At 48.1% G+C, this 19,501-nt stretch overlaps 2 protein-coding genes and 1 pseudogene across 2 annotated transcripts in view; 1 reads left to right on the top strand and 2 right to left on the bottom strand.

The window, feature by feature from the left end:
* LOC114700446 (retinal-specific phospholipid-transporting ATPase ABCA4) overlaps nucleotides 1-19,501 on the top strand; it is a 140,725-nt gene that overhangs the window by 111,467 nt on the left and 9,757 nt on the right. Inside the window, exons 37-45 of the mRNA XM_028880067.2 lie at nucleotides 4,861-4,976; nucleotides 5,954-6,101; nucleotides 7,729-7,852; nucleotides 8,221-8,350; nucleotides 10,754-10,874; nucleotides 11,290-11,352; nucleotides 11,813-11,919; nucleotides 15,210-15,351; nucleotides 18,899-19,033. Of these exons, the coding sequence (XP_028735900.1) occupies nucleotides 4,861-4,976; nucleotides 5,954-6,101; nucleotides 7,729-7,852; nucleotides 8,221-8,350; nucleotides 10,754-10,874; nucleotides 11,290-11,352; nucleotides 11,813-11,919; nucleotides 15,210-15,351; nucleotides 18,899-19,033 (1,086 nt within the window). The remainder of the gene's footprint in view (nucleotides 1-4,860; nucleotides 4,977-5,953; nucleotides 6,102-7,728; nucleotides 7,853-8,220; nucleotides 8,351-10,753; nucleotides 10,875-11,289; nucleotides 11,353-11,812; nucleotides 11,920-15,209; nucleotides 15,352-18,898; nucleotides 19,034-19,501) is intronic.
* Nucleotides 1,777-2,261, bottom strand: LOC114700448 (annotated as a pseudogene).
* LOC114700447 (transcription factor BTF3-like) lies at nucleotides 14,060-14,908 on the bottom strand. The gene has a single exon (XM_037207265.1). It carries the CDS (start codon nucleotides 14,892-14,894, stop codon nucleotides 14,316-14,318), a length of 579 nt encoding a protein of 192 aa, XP_037063160.1. The 5' UTR covers nucleotides 14,895-14,908; the 3' UTR covers nucleotides 14,060-14,315.

Here is a 19,501-nt window from a genome sequence, read left to right as displayed (position 1 = left end):
CAGAAATCCACCTGCTTCTGCCACCCAAGTTCTGGGATTAAAGATGTGTATCACCACACTTGGCCTAGGGGGTCTTTGTTTTATCTCAACAAGGACAAAATTAGGCTTCTCTCATGAGGATAAAACGTACCGGCTCATGGAGACCAGCATGAATGACCCTCTCCCTGTGGCTTTTGCTAATGATGCTGAATATAAAGTTCTTGGTGACATGGTTCCTTTGAGCTCACTCAACTTACTATGTAGTTATCACTCAACAATACAAAACTGTAAAACTTCACTAGCAACTGAATTATTTCCTTTCTCATCTGCCTGCATAAAAGTTCACTCCCAGGTGCAAGGGCAGCTCAGGATCTATGAACTTCTCTTGGTATTGTGATTTTAGCAGGAAAGGAGTTGCGCTCGCCTACCTTAAAAAGCTAACTATTAAAACTGTTGACTTTCTATCTTACTATTTTTTTAATTTCTAAATTACTTTGTTTTGTTTTGTTTTGTTTTGTTTTGTTTTGTTTTGTTTTTTTGAGACAGGGTTTCTCTGCGTAGCTTTGCGCCTTTCCTGGAGCTCACTTGGTAGCCCAGGCTGGCCTCGAACTCACAGAGATCCGCCTGGCTCTGCCTCCCGAGTGCTGGGATTAAAGGCGTGTGCCACCACTGCCCAGCAATTTCTAAATTATTTTATTTTTATTTTTTGATTGTTTGTTTGTTTTTTGAGACAGGGTTTCTCTGTGTAACAGTCCTGGCTGTCCTGGAATTCACTCCGTAGACCAGGTTGGCCTCTAATTCACAGAGATCTGCCTGGCTCTGCCTCCCAAGTACTAGGATTAAAGACATGTGCCACCAACTGCCCGGCTAAAATGAGTCTAGGATCTTTTTTTTTTTTTTAATGTATTTTTTATTTTGTGTGTGTTAGGTATGTGAGTGTTTGCCTGTGTGATACATGCACCAAATGCATGCTTAGTGCTCAGAAGAGAGCATCAGATCCCCTGAAACTGGAGTTACCGTCAGTTGATAGCCGCTATATAGGTGATGGGAATCCAACCTGAGTCCTCTTCACAGTTGAGCTATTTCTCTGGGCCCTGTTTTACTGTTTTAAAGATGAGGTATACAAGCCGGGCGGTGGTGGCGCACGCCTTTAATCCCAGCACTCGGGAGGCAGAGGCAGGCGGATCTCTGTGAGTTCGAGGCCAGCCTGGGCTACCAAGTGAGTTCCAGGAAAGGCGCAAAGCTACACAGAGAAACCCTGTCTCGAAAACCAAAAAAAAAAAAAAAAAAAAAAAGATGAGGTATACAGTTTACACTTGGGACTGGCCTATGTGTATACTTATGGCTGCAAAGAGAGGTCTTGGAGCCTGCAGAAAGGCATGGCCACAAGGAAGGGATGGACATCTCAGGTAGAGGTGTCACTGGCAAAGTAGATAACAGCTCATTCTTTCAAGGACCAGAAGATGTTAGCATTGGCAGGCTTCCTGACACTCTAGAGATTTGTAGCTCACTGGCAATCTGAGCTCTGTGGTCGAGAATTAAAGTACTCATTAGTCAGTGGCAAGAAGGCAGCGCATGCCTGGGGAGCCATTGTTGAAGTGACAATGAACTGTTTATATCATACACTCAGCACACCTGTGACACTGTGAACTCCTGTCCTTCATGTGTCTTGTTTTTCTTTTAAATGCGGAAGCAGTGTTGGACCGATGGCCTGGCAAGCACAGCTTAAGCCTTTTGAGTTAGCTGAAAGTGTCTTTCTTTCTTTTTAAGAACGAAGCAAGTCATTGACTCTTTGTTCTAATGCTTCTCGTTGGCAGCTCCACAACTCCCGTAATTCTGTCTAGATCTCTCTGTCCCTGAGGTGTCGTCTTGTGGCCCCTGACTTAGTCCTTTTCCACCATTTTCATCCCCTGTAGGGCTTGGAAGACACAGTCTTAGCGCCTCTGCTGAAGTGGCAGGGCATGACGTCATTTCTCTGATGTCCTCTGAAGATTTGGGTGATGGATCCAACCCCAGCACTATCCCAGGTGTACAGGGGCTGCTCAGAGGAAGCAGCTCTTGTGGAGAAGAGCTGTTCTCTATTTCTCACCACAGAGAACGAGCTCTTTATGTTTGGCCACTTTGGCTGTGTCCTTCCATGAAGGAACTTTCAGCTTCCAGACTTTCTGAGGAACGCTGCCAGAGCTCTGACACACTCCTGCTGGTTGACATCTTTTACACAAATTCCAGGCATCCTGAAGTCTCTGGGCTGCTAGCCAGGGGGAAGGGGATGAAACATGGTGTGTGTGTGTGTGTGTGTGTGTGTGTGTGTGAACATATATGTCCCCTCTGTCTCTCTTACACACACACACACACACACACACATACATCTCTAGTGTGTACCTCTACAAAGAAGGACACACCAATGCCTTGCACTATGACATCCTATCTTTTTTTTATCTCCTTCAACCTGAAACAGTTCCTGAGTCACCCCTTAACACACCATTGGAAGATTACAGGGCAGTTATTTGGCAGGGTGTTGTTCAGTTTGGGGTGACCTGAGGTCCTCACGACCAGACTGAGGTCATGAGTCCTTGGCAGCAGTGTTGGGGTGCAGAGGCTGGGCTTTCATTGCATCCTATCAGTTTGGATCTCATTTCAGCTTGTCCCCGTTTTGAGGGTGTTCACTTTGTCACTTAAGGGCCTTGCCCAGCGTCTCCACCTGAAGAATTATTCTTTACCCCTTTATTATTGATGAGAACCTTAAGAGGCACTTTGAAGATATGCAAATATCTGGTTTGTTAGCAAATTTTCCACTTGTTCCACTTGTTTCCACTTGTTATTTATTTATGTCTATATGCAGTCATGGTTCTTATTAACCAGTGGATTATAATCCGATACTACTATTATTCAGTTTAATATAGAGACAATCAACAACATGGTCAGTAGGAACTCCTCCAAGCTGCCTTTTATGTCTCATTGACTTGTATCCATCTTCCTGGAGTACCTCACTACCCCTGACTGCAAGAGACCCCAGGCTCAACCTGTATCACCCCTGAAACCAGATATTTCCCCCCACGGGATCCTGGCTCATTTCAGTGTGAAGGAGCCTTCATAAACCAAGGTCTGGACACCAGACTTCTTCATTGCCGCCAAGAGAGCATTGATGGCAAGGCTTCTAAGTAGATAGACCCAGAGAAGACGTTTGCATCCATACACAGGTTTACACCGTGTTCCACAGGCTCTCTGTTCACTCTGTGATGCTCACCTCTAACTCAAGTCTACTACTGAAGAGTTCATGCTAGTCTTCTGACTTTCCAAGCTCATGACTCTCTTCTCCGAGTAAGAAACTGGCTCTACCACCCTCAGTCATTTACCTAATCAAGCGATATATATACACTTGTAGTGGGTGCTCCATCTCTGCTCTGGTTGCCTCTCTGTAGGAATACCCTCTTCCTCTCCCTGCTCAGGCTGCTACATGGAGGAGGTAGGTCCTCCTTATTCTACCCTGGCTCTGATGCTCCATGTGGCTCAGTCCCCTATACAGACATTTTCCTCTCCCAGGGTATTATGGGTCAGAGTCTGGAATGGGTGCTCTCAGGTTCTTGGCTCCTGTTTAAGAATGGAACAAAAGCCTATGCAGGGGATGGAGAGAGGGCTCAGTGGTTAAGAGGGCTTGCTGCTCTTGCAGGGGTCCTAGGTTCAGTTCCTAGCACCCACATGTAACAACCGCTGACTCCACTTCCAAAGGATCTGATGACCTCTTCTGGTTTGTTAGCAAACTGCATGCACATAGTACACAGACATACATTCAGGTAAAACACTCATTCACATATATATAACAGTCATACACAGACTGCAAAGACATTTTATTTAAAGTAAGCAATAGAATGGATTAGACACACTGTCAAGATTGACAGAAGGCCAAACAAGTGAGGCAATCAAGGGCCCCAGTTATTTTGGGGGTTCAAAAGGAGGTGAGCTTGCTTGGAGTACAGAAGTTTCTGTTTTGATAGAGTAGGATTGTGTAAATCTTTGCTTAACGCGCATGCCCAATTGTACATAGGCAGAAGACAGTAAATAGGGAGTTTCTCCTAAAAGTTTACTTGGGTGTACAGTTTTGCCTTATTGTACCTGTACCTCTGCCCAGTCTAGGCTGGATAGGTCCATTACCTGTAATTCCAGGACTGTGTTCCAGGAAGTCTGGAATCTAAATGAGGCATATCGAGGGATTGCTAGGAGGGGTGACTTATTTCCATTATTTAAAACAGGCATGCATGCGACTTGATTTAGGCAGGAGACCTAAGCTGCTAACAAGTTTGTGGGTGTATTGTTTGGAGATGGGTGTGTATATAGCCCAAGCCAAGTGGAGCCCCAGGCTGCTAAGCCATTCCCTATGCTTGTCTGTCTCAACAGGGCCTCTGGCACCCATTCCAGTGCCCTCCTCAGTCTTCCCAGGTTTCACCCTGGTAGAGACCGAATCTTACCATACTGCCTATCTTTCCAAGCCTGACCTAATGTCTTTAAAACCTCATTGTTTAGAAGAGTTACACCCAATCTGTGAGTTTCTCGAAGCCAAGGACTATATTTTAAGTTTGTCTAAATTCTGGAGACGTGTATGGAAAGGATAACCATCAGGGCTTTATGACCAGTTAGTGAGAGAGCAAGGGATCACACAGACGTTCATATCCATCCTTTGCAAAGATACAGACTGATGGCCTTTGAACAGGGGTAGAAACGAGATTGCAAGTGAACTATGAACAGCTTAACCTGTATCTTAACTCTGTATCTATTAACCAAAAACTGTTTAGACAAGTGGATTCAATCCACGACCACAGGAGCTGGGGGAGCCTGGTCCCCAGGTCGTAGAGTTTCAGTGACATACTGTCTCCTCTCTTCAAGACGAATTACGCTGTGAGTGCGGGGCTGGTGGTGGGCATCTTCATTGGATTTCAAAAGAAAGCCTACACGTCTCCAGACAACCTTCCTGCTCTCGCAGCTCTGCTCATGCTGTATGGGTAAGCCACCTGGGCCAGGGGAGGAGATATTATCTTCTGACAGCGAACTTGGGTCCTCTTGTAGTGGGAGCACGTGCAAGCCTAGTTTCCAGCCCCAGAAGCTTCGGTGGAGCTAATCAGAAATCTGTCTGGCTGACTCCGGCCATGTAATTCTGAGTCCTAGTCCATTCGGGGAAAGAGATAGTTTGAATCTTCTTCACTTCCAACTGTGGCCTTGACCAAAGTCTGGGACTCGGTCCCTCTCCACTTCCTCCCCAGCTCTGATTTCTATTCCCTCTGTGGGCAAGCTGCCCAGTGTGGTGTCTCTCTCTGCATTTGCCAAGAATTGTCTGCCTACTGTAGAAGATTGCAGGCCATAACACTACCCCCATATCAGGCTAGAAGATGACGCAGAGAGCAAATCCAATCGAATTACAGAGCACAGGGCACAGCTTTGTATCCCTGGACTATCACTTGCTATAGGTTTAACTGTGGACAGATAATCCATTTAACTGGACCTAAGGCTCCTCGTCTATAAAAAAGATGATGCTTAGCTCTTTCTTATGTAGAGAGGAGAGTCTTACCAGAACAGTGGCCTCCATTCATCCCAGAACAATGGCCTCCATTCATCTCTCTTGAAAATGGACTCAGAAGCCAGCTTGACTGTGAAATATGAAATGGGCTGTGAAGATGAGTTCTTGGGACCTTCAGTTCTGCTTTACCTGGAGTAGAGAGCATTACCGTGGGTGGCCTCTGAGCTTTATGGCTCATAAAGTTCACACATAGCTCCTGCCTCATTTGCTCCTCATAAAACTCATGAGATGGTCAGGGCAAGCATCATCGTCTCCTTTTGAAGACGAGGCACAAAAAACAGTGGAGTCTTTCCTTTCTCTCCCTGGGACCCCAGCCAGTTCAAATATGTCACCCGGTATAAAGAGGTCTAGTTGACAGGATGGGTCTTGGAACTCTCTCCCTCTGAGCCGTGTCTTCTCACACAGATGGGCAATCATCCCCATGATGTACCCGGCATCCTTCCTGTTTGATGTCCCCAGCACAGCCTATGTGGCTTTGGCCTGCGCTAACCTGTTCATCGGCATCAACAGCAGCGCCATCACCTTCGTCCTGGAATTGTTTGAGAATAACCGGGTGAGCAGAGCTTTCCTGGCTCCTAGGTTTAATTAGTAGGATGTTAGAGCAGATGCACCGGTCTCCAGAGCCATGGCTAACACTGTGCATGCAGATTTATGTGCACAGATGAGCAGGGCCGCCTCCCCTCCCCTCCCCTCCCCTCCCCTCCCCCGACACTACTCCCTTCTCTTACCTCTTGATTTATGCGCTCTGAGAGCCATTGTTCTGTGCGCCTCTTCTTTAAGCTATAAATATTCACTCATGATTCTAACTTTTTAGATTAAAGCTAGAAAGTTTCCCCAGGAGGATTTAGATTGCATGTGCACTCACGCGCGCACGCATACACACAAACACACACACACGCACAACAAACATACTAGCATATACTGTCTGTCCTGCTCCCAAAGAAATCCTGAGGACAGGATTAGGAAACCCTGGTGCTGAATGACTCTGTTTTACAACCTAGGAGCCCACTTGCCCTATCTTTACCCCTGACTTCTCCCAGTCCAAAAGGGGGTGCCAGACAGAACCCTTAAAAAAGAGGAGAGTAGGTGGCTACAGAGCTGTCTTTATCCCTCACTCCTTATGGCTACTGTCCTGCCCTGGCTGTGCCGTGCTCTGCCTGTGCCGTGCCCTGGCTGTGCCGAGCTCTGCCTGTGCCGTGCCCTGGCTGTGCCGTGCTCTGGCTGTGCCGTGCTCTGGCTGTGCCGTGCCCTGCCTGTGCCGTGCTCTGGCTGTGCCGTGCTCTGGCTGTGCCGTGCTCTGGCTGTGCCGTGCCCTGGCTGTGCCGTGCCCTGGCTGTGCCGTGCCCTGGCTGTGCCGTGCTCTGCCTGTGCCGTGCTCTGGCTGTGCCGTGCTCTGCCTGTGCCTTGCTCTGCCTGTGCCGTGCTCTGGCTGTGCCGAACTCTGGCTGTGTCGTGCTCTGGCTGTGCCGTGCTCTGGCTGTGCCGAACTCTGGCTGTGTCGTGCTCTGGCTGTGCCGTGCTCTGCCTGTGCCGTGCTCTGGCTGTGCCGTGCTCTGCCTGTGCCGTGCTCTGGCTGTGCCGTGCTCTGCCTGTGCCGTGCCCTGGCTGTGCCGTGCCCTGGCTGTGCCGTGCCCTGCCTGTGCTGTGCCCTGGCTGTGCCATGCTCTGCCTGTGCCGTGCTCGGGCTGTGCCGTGCCCTGGCTGTGCCGTGCCCTGGCTGTGCCGTGCCCTGCCTGTGCCGTGCTCTGCCTGTGCCATGCCCTGGCTGTGCCGTGCCCTGCCTGTGCCGTGCTCTGCCTGTGCCATGCCCTGGCTGTGCCGTGCCCTGGCTGTGCCGTGCCCTGCCTGTGCCGTGCTCTGCCTGTGCCGTGCTCTGCCTGTGCCGTGCTCGGGCTGTGCCGTGCCCTGCCTGTGCCGTGCCCTGGCTGTGCCGTGCCCTGGCTGTCCTCCCAGCAATCCAGCTCCCTGGTGTGGCGGTGGCCCGTGTCCTCAGGTGTCTCCTTAGCCTGTCCTTTTCTCACTAGTTCTTCACAGGTCAGAGAGTGGCCACACATCTGCACTGAGTGCTGCCCGAGGCCAGAGGCCCTGGCCTTGCTCTGTGAAGGCACTGGAACCACCTGCTCACAAGGCGACAGGTAGCTCCGGCCTCCGCTCTCAACAGCCTTCCTTCTCTTTCTCAGACGCTGCTCAGGTTCAACGCCATGCTGAGGAAGTTGCTCATTGTCTTTCCCCACTTCTGCCTGGGCAGAGGCCTCATCGACCTGGCACTGAGCCAGGCTGTGACAGACGTCTATGCCCAGTTTGGTGGGTAGCATCCTAGGTCTGTGGGTCACAGCCATGGAGCCATCCAGGCTGAGAAAGCTACAAGGGTTCTGATGTCAGACCTGCAGCCTAGAGGCTGGGAGGTCACCTAAATGCTGGGCAGGCATAATGCTGCCACTTGGAGGGGATTAGGGTGCCTCTGTTTCTGTGGCTGGGGAGCCACAGGTGGGGGTCAAGGACAAGATTTTACCCTCCTACACTCTGACCTGGGAAGCCAAGAGGAACTTGATTTGGGGTCTCCTTTAGGCTCTGGCCTGGGTATCTGGGTCATAGTCAGGTCCTCATGGGGGAGCCTGGGAGCCCTAATGCGGACTTTATTCCCACTAATGGCCTCTTGCTTCCATCTCCAGGTGAGGAGTACTCTTCCAACCCATTCCAGTGGGACCTGATTGGGAAGAATCTGGTTGCTATGGCAATAGAAGGGGTGGTATACTTCCTTCTGACACTCCTCATCCAACACCACTTTTTCCTCACCCGCTGGTACGTCTTACCGGGCCCCAAGGTGTCATCTGGTAGCGAGTGTTTCCAACCCTGGGCTTCACATCAGCATGGTTCTCAGAAACTGCATTCTGATCTTTTTCTTCATTCTTAAAGCCTACTTGTTCTACATACTACAGGAAAAAGAGTTAAAATGGACCTGTTAGAATTTGAGACAAGTCTTAGCTTCAAACTTTTAGAACTATAATGGTTTCATTTCAGTTACTAATATTTAACCTTCTTGTATCATTACCACATCCCTGTCTTAAGCTGGATGCTAGCACCGTAAATAAGGATCGCTGTGGAATATCCAAGATATGAGGAAGCAGGGTTTTGATCTATGAGGAATGAGACAAAACGAACTCCCTTGCTAGCTAGTACATGGAGTGCAGGAGTTCCTTTGGGACCTTGTGATGGGTGAGGGCAGCCAGGGACCTAGGGAGAAGAGAAAGAAAGCAATCCAGCCTCCATGCCTATCTCCAAGCGAGATGTTTGCCAACCCTAGAATTTCCAGAACATCTCAAAGGTCAGCTCAGCCAGCTCATGCTCCTGCTCCTCCATTCTTCTTCCCCAAGCTCTTCTCCAGCCCTGCCTGCCTCATGCTGACAGCCCCTTCAGAGGGCCACACACCCAGGGCCCTGCGTCGCAATCGCCCAGGCCCTCCCTAAGAACTTTTATGACAATTTTCTTGTTGTTGTTTCTTAACCTTTCCTCCTCTCAGGGTGAGTTTGAGAACATGTAAATAAAAGGGTCCCCAGGCTGGGTGCTTACAAATGACCTACTTCCCTAATGACGGGCTGAGAGGGCTGAGAAAGAAAAGAAATTAAAACACGTGGAATAAACAGTGGTGCTTCTAGTTATGGGCCAGACTGTGGGAACCTATGGGTGGGCCTCCCAGCCTTTTGCAGACCCCTCAAAAGTGTTGTCCAGAAGGTTTAAAAGAGAAGAGGGGAAGAGAGTTGATTATCGAAACTAAGTCATTTAAACTATGATGCTGCCACAATGAAGTGAGCGCTAGAGGATCAGAGAGGCCTGGTTTCCAGACACTCAGCACCTACACCCATACTGATGATTAACAAGCTCAGGGAGTGGAAGGAAGGAAGGAAGGAAGGATGCTCTCGGTAGAGGACAAGGCCTGCACAAAAGTACAGTAGCCCCGGAGAGTAAGTGTAAAAAAAAAAATAAAATAAAAAATAAAAATAAAAAAAATGGGATGAAGGAACTCCCAGGGAGCCATGGGACAGGAAGGTGAAGGGGGTACAGGATGGGTACAGAGGGGAAGACAGTGTTGGGTCATGAAATGCTCCTCGTCTTGATGACTTGGGACTCAAGAGCAACATGAAGTCCCTGGGGTCTTTTAACCAGGGAGTGACATGATCTTACCACAGCTGAGAGGTGAGAGAGGAGTTCACGTTGACATGCAAGAGACAACGGTGACCAGGATGGGGATGGAGGCACTGGGCAGTGATAGAGAAAATCAGAAGAAAGTCCTTCAGACAAGAGTTAGTGATAGACCAGATGTGGTCAGTGAGGGAGGAGGGAAAGGCTGAAGCCCTAGGTAAGGCATGTCTAACTTGCAGCCTACTGGCTGCATGCATCCAAGGAGAGCTATGAGTATAGCATGACACCCTTGGAGAGGACAATGCCATATCAGTGTCAGAAGGTTGGACACTCGGCACATAGGTGGTCAGAAGGATTTCCAGAGGAGGAAGATTCTCTTGGCAGGGCAGGAGGAAGTAAACACGCTGAGGCCAGCAGGGGGAATGGCCTGCATGAGGTAGGGACCAGGACAGGTGCCAATGGTTGGTGGAGAAGTGAGCACATTAAGAATGTGCAGCCGGCGAAGGCTTGTGGGACCCGCCGGCAGGACACAGAAGCTTGGAGGATTAGACTTGGAACTTGGCGCTTACAAAGAACCAAGAAAGATTTGGAAGCATGTGTTCATAAGATGACAAGGCTATCTTGACATTGGGTCGGTAGGGAAGGCTGCAGGAAGAAGGAAGGGCTGGTAGACGATAGCTCGCCGACATTGCACTCGCCACAGAGGAAAGCTTTTAATAGTGCAACACGAACTTCCAGCAGGCATCATTCAGAGTGCATCTTCACACATCCCTGAGATAGCCTTCTTCCTTCCCCTTCACATGCTTGAAGAAGGCAAGGCCCAAAGAGGTCTGGCGGCAAGCACAAGGTCGTGCGTGAGGAGGCGGGGCTGCCATGCAGGGCTGATTTGAGCAGAAGCACGTGACCTCTCTGCCTAGTGGCCCTCCTGTCGGGAGCCATTTTGACAATAGACTTAGAGGAAAGAAGTCCAGGGAAGTAAATGTGGGGGATGGGATGACAGGTGAAGCGGACAGTGTGACGGTTACTACATGCCCAGCCCAACCTTGTCCACATTCCCTCCTCTAGGGTCGCCGAGCCCGCTAGAGAGCCCATTTTTGATGAAGACGATGATGTGGCTGAAGAAAGACAAAGAATTACTAGTGGGGGAAATAAAACTGACATCCTGAGGCTAAATGAACTAACCAAGGTGAGGGGCACAAGTGGGAAATATCATCTTGGAGGTATGAGCTGACCCACACATGGCATGGGACCATCCTGTTGTCCTGTACAACAAGCATGCCATCTCTGTAATTGTCACTTGCCGTCCAGGAGCACCTGTTTCCCATGGTACTGTCCCTGCTGTTCATCTTGGGTACTGCAGGGCCTCCAGAAGAGCGTCTCCAGCTGAGTGTCAGCATCTGCCCTCTGTTCTGTGTGTGGTGGTGTGGTCCGCCCTCCACACCTCTCCGTGTCGTGGCTCCTCTCCTGCTGCCATGCTAATGTGTGACCTCCTAGCGTTGGTGGCTTTCTCCCAAAACACTCTTTGCTACCTTCTGCTCTTGGTCCACTGTCCCGCTCTACCCCTGACTTGGTCTTCAGCCCGGTTTCTTTGCATCTTCCAGGTTTACTCCGGCTCTTCCAGTCCAGCCGTAGACAGGTTATGTGTCGGAGTCCGTCCTGGAGAGGTGGGTACCATACAGACTAACGTGGAATAGCTCCTGAGAAAAATCAGCCCTTAACCATGAATCTTCTCCCTCCGAGCAGAGCTGGACGGCAGGAATCTAATGAAAGCCAAACTTTCTAGGAGATACAGGGAAAAAGAAAACAGAATGAATTTACTATTTTTATTTTTCCCAATATAGCTAAAATATTTCAATGTGTAATTACTATAAAACATTACTGAGATAGTTTTCACTTTTCTTTGTTGTTCTTGTTCTAAGTCTTCAAAGCCAGTGTGTCACACACTTCGCACCCATGTCAGTTAGAATTAGGTGTGTTTTCTGTTGGTTGCCACACATGACCAATAATCTCAGTGACGGCAGCCCAGGTATAAAACGATGCTTCCAGCTCTTGCACTGGCCTGGGGTCTGGCAGTGGAGCCGTCCTTGGTCACCAGGGCGACACCTGTCTTCTGTTTTCTCCTAGTGCTTTGGGCTCCTGGGAGTGAACGGTGCAGGCAAAACCACCACATTCAAGATGCTCACTGGGGACACCACAGTGACATCAGGCGATGCTACCGTGGCAGGCAAGAGGTGAGTGCTCTGTCCTGCCTGCGGTAGGGCGTCCCCCACGGGCCATGTTTCTCAGTCACATGCCAGAGTAACTCTGAGACCCAGAAAGATCTATGCAGAGAGGGAGACCTCCCACAGAATGTGATTAAGAAATACACAAGACAGGCACACTGGGAAACCAAACTACACTGTAATGGCTCAAAGAGTGTTCTTAGCATGGATTTCTAGAAAGTTCTGGGAAACACTAAGTTGGTGCTTCTTCATCTCTGTGGTCTATAAATTCCTTTCAGCAACCGATGAGCCCTGCATCATCTGCCTCTGTAAGAATATTCCATAGCCTCTCATTATCTCTCTCCTGACAGTTTACAAAGCTTCGAGGAATTTATTGAGCCCTGGGGTATACCCATGATCCCTCTGTAGCCTCTGGATCCCAGGTTAAGAACTCCCAGGATAATACATCCTTTCTCTAGGTTGAGTGTCAGAATGGAGGTCCTCGTTCAAGGGACCTCGGGAGGACTTGATCAGATTTGGCTGTTGGTATGGCAATCCTTTCTCTCATCAGACTAAGGAAAGTTGAGAAAGAGAAAGCTGGTTGTATCCTTGGCTTCTGGAGAGTCACTGTGGCCTCTGGAATAATGTGAGTTTAAACAGACTTGTCCTCTAGGAGGCAGGGCAGGGAAGACGATGAATGGCCTCATTGCTGGCTGCTCCTGAACAGCAATGCTCTCACGCAGTGAGGGTGCTCACGCAGTGAGGGTGCTCACAGCCCTCTCTTCCGGTTTGTAAGTGGGGACAGACACTGCTGACAGCTCCCTGGCACCTGATGACTAAGACCCCCTTCCTTTACCAAAAAGCCCTGCTCAACACAGCCCAGTGGGCAGCCAGAGTCCTGAGCACACCTCCGGGACTCAGATAAGATGAATCCAGAGTCCTAACCCTCCATGGCCATGCCTGGTGGATCTGAAGCCAACAGATTACAAAGATAGGGCCAGGTCATGGCTGAGTGTATGTCATCTGCCACCCAGCTGTCGGCCACCAAGTGAGCGACTCCACGGTGATAACAGCAGGAGTTGTGGAGAGAGGATTCGGTGAGGGATGCAATAGGAAGTTTTTAAGTGACACCAGTTTTAGTGCAGGTGAGACATGGCCTGATATTCTAAGGTAAAACTGAGCTGCAAGTATGGTGGTATTTTATTTGTACTGAAATGTGATTTTAATTGTATGTTAACAAATAAAGTTGCCTGGGGGTCAAAGCTATTGGAGCCATAGCAAGAGCATGGCAGTGGTGGTGCACGCCTTTAATCCCAGCACTTGGTAGGCAGAGCTAGGTAGATCTCTGTGTGTTCAAGGATATAGCCAGCGTTGGATACACATGCCTTTAATCTCAATACCATTGAAGACCTGGAAGTCTCTACAGACAGGCAGTGACGAGGCGGTCATGTGTTTGGGTTTACAACCAATGAGAAGGCAGAACAGAAAGACTATATAAAAACAACCACACAGGAAGTAGGCCTCTTTCGGAGAGGTAGGACCACTGCAGGAGGAAAGGTAAGGTTTTAGCTCTGAGCTCTGACCTCTTGGCTTTCTCTTTTACATTGGTTCTGTGTTTCTTATTTAATAGGATGGTTGGTTACATCTACATGCAAGTTAGAGAGAAAGCCAAGGTTTAAAGACTGTGGCTCTCAGGTGGGATAACTCCTGTGCATTTGGCAAGGTTGCTTCCTTGTTTCCCTGGGTGGTTTCAACTGACCTACCTATACCTTGAGTGACTTTTGTCACAGTGAGGAACTGCAGTGGACTCTCTCTATCCCATCCTGTTCTAGCCATCCTTTATTAATAAGCCCTAAGCTATGAGGGGTTAGACGAAGGTGATTAGACAAAATGATTTATGTACACTTTTGTTGTTGTTGTTGTTGAAGTCAGTACATTTCTAGTGGGGAATCTAATGGATTCATCAGATGGGGAAGATAGAACCCTGGTCTGCTGGTAGTTATCTGTTTGTCTCTCCCTGTCTGCCAATAAATACAGAAGAAGAAGCCGACTTCCACTGGGAGACATCCATCTTTCCCAAGCTACTCCCCAAATGTCTGGAAGGGATCAGGATCCGTTGATGATCCATTGATCATTTCTTTTTCTTTCTTTCTTTTTTTTTTTTTTTTTTACTAGGCAAAGAATTTTATTAACCCTTTTCCAAACTTGATTCCCAGGCTTCTTCAGCTTAATTTGCTGCAAAGAATGAATTGTGTTTAAGCAAAAACTGAAAGAGCTGTGGTGTCCAAGGGGCTTGGGCTTAAAAATATTAGCAATCTAGATTTTATCAGATCCATAAACAAAAGAATTTTAAAAAGCAGTCATGATACAAAATAGCAGCTCCTGTAACTTCTGCAGGTGCCACCGTCTTCAGAAGTCGCCTCAGTTTAGTTTGCCTCATTCTTAGACGCCTCATCAAAATTCTCCACCAGATCTGGGACTTCATCATCATCATCCCCTCCAGTAGCAAGTGGTGCTTTTCCATCCACAGATTGTTTGGGCAGAGCTTCAGCCAGTCTCCTTAAACTAGTCAGACTGTCCGCTCCGAGCTGGTTTAGGATGCTGGGAAGCATTTCTGTCAGCTGCTTTGTCTCACCGTGGCCTGTAATGGTGAAGGTGTTTGCTGCCAGAGACGCCTGAACTTTCAGGTTGTTAAAGTGGATCACTGTCCCTTGGTTTGTAAACATGTTCACCTCTTCCATACCAGAGATATTGTTCACTCCTGACTTCTTTAAGGAGAACTGCAGTTTTTTATCATCTGCTGTGGCTGTTCTGAGAACCACCTTCTTCTTTCTGCGAGCGGTTCCTTTTCCACCAATGCGCACTTGGGCCTGAAGTTTGGCCAGCTTCTCCTGGTTCATGATCGTTTCTTTCATCTTGTCGGAGTGGAAATGGGGCCACGCGGGGGGCTTAGGGTTCACACTCAGGGGGTCTCGGGCAGACCAGCGGAGATAAGGCGCACACATGCGGGGGACGCAAGATGGCCCCATTGATCATTTCTTAAACCTTTGTTTTTAAGCCCTCACGTCAGGTGATCCAATCCAATCATTCGAGTGGCAATTCATCTTAGATGTGGACACTCGGAAGGATCCGACTAGTTTTAAAGCTCAGCACTCCTGAAGTTCATGCTTCCAACTGTAGGATCCCCACTTTGATTTCCAAATTCCGTGTGCATTTCTAGAATGGAGGTCATGCCCCAGTGGCGGAAGCCTCTCTGGCCCCTGCTCTTCCGTCACTCCCTTAATGAAGGAAAACTCACTAATTGCTCTGTCTTCTTGCAGCATTTTAACCAATATTTCTGACGTCCATCAAAACATGGGCTACTGTCCTCAGTTTGATGCAATTGATGACCTGCTCACAGGACGAGAACACCTTTACCTCTATGCCAGGCTGAGGGGCGTGCCAGCAGAGGACATCGAGAAGGTGAACATCAATTTGTTGTGACCACATGGGAGATTGGCAAACTCTATGCCTACTTTAGGAAGCACTATCATTTAGAGACAGGAAACTGGGCACGCTATCCACCCATTCCAGCAAATAGTCATGTTCACCATTTGCCAACTGCTGACCTAGAAGCTGGATAGAACAGTGAACAAAACAGGCACACACATAGCACATGCCTGCCCTGGAGTCTATCTGATAGTGCACGCATCTGTCTTTTAACCCAGCAATCAACATTCTTGAAATTTACCCTGAAGACACACATGTCAAAGTATAAAATGCATAAGCACAAAGTTATTCATTACACCTGCAATTGCAAAATACTGGATACCACCTAAATATGTAGGTGTAGTTGGCTGGATACATGTGATACACATGATAGTCTTATGCAGCTATAGAGAAGATCTCTGTGGTCTATTATAGACTTATTGCCAAATGTTATTTCTAATATTACTGTATGAGAAGAGGCAAGGTGTGAAGGTGAACATGTGGGATGCTACTTTTATGTAAGAAAGTAGGAAAATAAAGAAGCAGACATGTGGCTGCTTAGTTTTACAAATAGGACATAAGAGGTAAACCAGACAACAAAGAGTGTGGAAATAAGAGGACAGTGGCGTGAGAGCGAGCTGGGAGGGATGATGCTTCTCTGCAGTTATCATTTTGTTTGGCTTTGACTCAGGCAGGTGTGTCCATGCTCCACAGATTCAAAACTAAGACGGAATCAGTAAGAGCAAGACAGGGGGGGGGGGGATGTGAGAACAGGAAGAAAGCCTAGCATTGAAAGTAATTGGAACAAACCAGTCTATTTTAAAGAATCATGCAGACAGTGGGTATTTATCCTTAGTCGTGGGCAAGGCAGAAGGGACAAAGCCCTTCAGTTTCTGATCTTTTGATAGGTACATTTGCTTTTTATAGTGTGTGGACAAAGCAATTCTGCAGAACTGTAGGTGTGTGGTAGACTTGAGTAAATGAACAAATGTGTTGATGTTTTGGGGAGCTACTTTCCTTATTATAGAAGAAGTGGCATGTCATTTTAGGAAAAGGGAAGGCAAGAAGGAACTCAGAGGAGTAGACTGGGACTGGAGATATCCCTGTGTACTCTTGACATGTTTATGTGTATGTAGGTGTGCGCACATATGGCATACATAGTGTGTGTGTGTCTGTCTGTCTGTCTGTCTCTCTGTCTGTGTCTCTGTCTGTCTGTCTGTCCTGTGAGAGGACCCAGGCACAAAATACCCTAACGGCACTGAGCACACCTAATGCTCAGATATGGTTAAAGGAAATTATGACTCTTCAAATAAAAGACTCACTCCAAGGCAGGATCGTCTTGTGTTCTTAGAAAGTAGGGAAGGTCTTTAAACAAAATAATGAGGCATGTTGCAAGGAGCCATCTTGAAGAGGCTTCCTATGACCAAATCGAACAATCTAAGCATCAAATAATTAACAACCTTTATGGGGCTGGGGCATGTGGCTCAGTTGTAGAATGCTTGCCTAGCACCCACAATGCCCTGGGATCAATTCCCAGCACTGAAAAAAGAAATATGTCCTTTCAAAGCCACATACAATGAAAATGTGCTAATTTAAAGAGTAACTTGTTGCCATGATAATTTATAAACCATTGAGAGAACATTAGGAATTTATAAGATCATATTGTTATATAGATAAATAAACAGGAAAGACAGGAAGTTCTGTTTACAATCAGCCCTCAGTGCTGCATAGAGAGGATCTAGAATTGGAAAATCATTTTGCAATGACCATATATCCTTCAAGTGAACTTGACACCAGCTAATGCCATCTGAGAGGAGGGAACCTCAACTAAGAAAATGCCTCTATAAGATTAGGCTGTAGGCAAGCCTGTAGGGCATTTTCTTAATTAGTGATTGATGGGGGAGGGCCCAGTCCATTGTGGGTGCTGCTATGCTGGGCCTGGGTTCTATAACAAAGCAGGTAGAGCAAGCCATGAGGAGCAAGTCAGTAAGCAGCACTCCTCCATGGCCTCTGCATCAGCTCCTGCCTCTGGGATCCTGCCCTGTTTGAGTTCTTGCCCTAAACGCTTTTGGTGATGAACTACTATATGGAAGTGTGGATGAAATGAACCCTTTCCTCCCCAAGTTGCTTTTGGTCACAGTGTTTCATCACAGCAATAGAAACCCAAAAATCATCAATGGATAGCCTTGAGGAAGTTTTTAAATGAGAAATGAGATATTTTATATATTCTAAAATAGCATCTGTATAAGTCACTTATTGGTTTCAAAGTAAGTGTATGCTTTTTCAATGAAAAAAATTTAGGCATGTTAATTGGTCAATCAAGATTAATGCCATGTAGAATGTTCTCAGATATGATACCCTACTATCATACCTAGCTCCAACATCACTTATGTAGAATCTTGGCTGAAAATGTACAACCTGAGTCTTATCATTAAAAAGCATAAGATAAATTCTAAAGGAACAATATTCCTTTTAAAAGAAGGCGAGAAAGAGGGACTATATATGTTTTTAATATCAAAGCCTGTGGAAATGTTACTGATCACAGTCGGCTAAAGAGACGCACTGAGGGCTACAAAGACGGGTGAAGCACTTATGCAAGTGTAAGGCCCCAGGTTCGAATCCCCAGTCAAGTCAGCTGTGGCGGAGCATGTCTACAACCCCCGTGCTGCTCCTAGCAGCGAGGCGGGAAGGGAGAGCGGAGGAGACTCCTCAAAGCTCATGGGCCACCTAGCCTGGCGCACACAGCAGTGAACAACTAAGAGACCCTGTCGCACACAAGGGGGGAGGGGAGGAGCAGCACCCGAGGTCGCCTACCGTCCTCCACAGGCGTGGTGAGGCAGACGTGCACCGACCACCCCCACATCCACACGCTGCGGGCGGGCTGGGGGTGGAGGGCTTGAAACTACTTCCAAACAACAAGTCCAAAATGGAGCCTGTATCCTAGTGGAAGGATCGACAATGGATTAAGCAGAATATCCAGTGAGCTAGAGAGGAGCAAATTCTGAGAGGAAAATTAAGCGGGAATAATTGTTGGAATGAGGTTTGTGCTTGTCAATAGAGTGGCCAGCCCAGGCAAAGACTCACAGGAAGTGACATCTAAATATAGGGCTAGAGACAGGAAGTGAGTCCCAGAGCTACATAGAGGGTGAGTTTGCCTCAAAACACTTTTCCTAAGATGTGCAAGAAGCTTATAGATGTGGCTCTGTTTGGGGGTAAAGCCAGTGGGTTTGGGGTACACTGTCTTCTCAAAGAGACCTTAGGACTCTTGGTGAGAGATGTAGTCTTTGGAAGGCTGAAGGCTGTTTCCCAAGGGGGAGCTGCGGAACTGAGGAAGCCACACAGGTGAAACCAAAGGTCAAGAAAAGCAAATTGACCTTCTCGCCTTGAAGCATGTGCTAGTGCATACCAGCCAGCAGGTGGCCCTGCTGCAACAGATCTGGGCTTGGCAGGAAGAGATCTGAGAACCTCTCTGAACTGTGTCTGTGCCTGGGGCATTCACTTGCTCATCATCCAACAGCTGAACTGTCTTTCCTGTTCCTAGGTTGCTAACTGGGGCATCCAGAGCCTAGGCTTGTCTCTGTACGCCGACCGCCTAGTAGGCACCTACAGTGGAGGAAATAAGCGGAAACTCTCCACCGCCATAGCACTCATTGGCTGCCCGCCCCTGCTGCTGCTGGTGAGGACACCCTGTACCCTGCAGAGTTGAAGCATCGCTGCATATCCTGGGCTGGGAAAGTTAGTTCAGGGCTTGCAGCTTTAGAAAAGAACAGTTTGCTGACGCCTGGCTCATTCATATCTTGTCCCCTTTGAGGAAATTAGCCCAGTGCTTGGTCACAGCACAGTCTGGCCTTCAGTGCCTGGGAAGTGTCTTGAGGGGCCAGAAGCTAAGAATGGGAAAGCACCGTCAGCTCCAGGAAATGTTGCTGTCTGGTTAGAAATAGGTCTGTGTGGACAGGAGTGCTGAGCTGAGTCAGGGCCTCCAGGGACCCTCACAGGAATTTGGAGCAGACTAGAGTCCCTGAGTCCACGCAGTCTGGGTTTGAAGAGGACACAGGACATAGAGGGGACTGGAAAAGTCCCTGGCTATCTCCCTCACTGACCCCTTCTAAGGCTAATTCCGCTATTATCTTTCTTTCTTCCTTTT

Source organism: Peromyscus leucopus, chromosome 6 (genome assembly GCF_004664715.2).
Source record: "Peromyscus leucopus breed LL Stock chromosome 6, UCI_PerLeu_2.1, whole genome shotgun sequence".
NCBI classification, from domain to species: domain Eukaryota; kingdom Metazoa; phylum Chordata; class Mammalia; order Rodentia; family Cricetidae; genus Peromyscus; species Peromyscus leucopus.
Note: the sequence above shows the minus strand (reverse complement) of the source record. Positions and strands in the feature narration are given on the sequence as shown.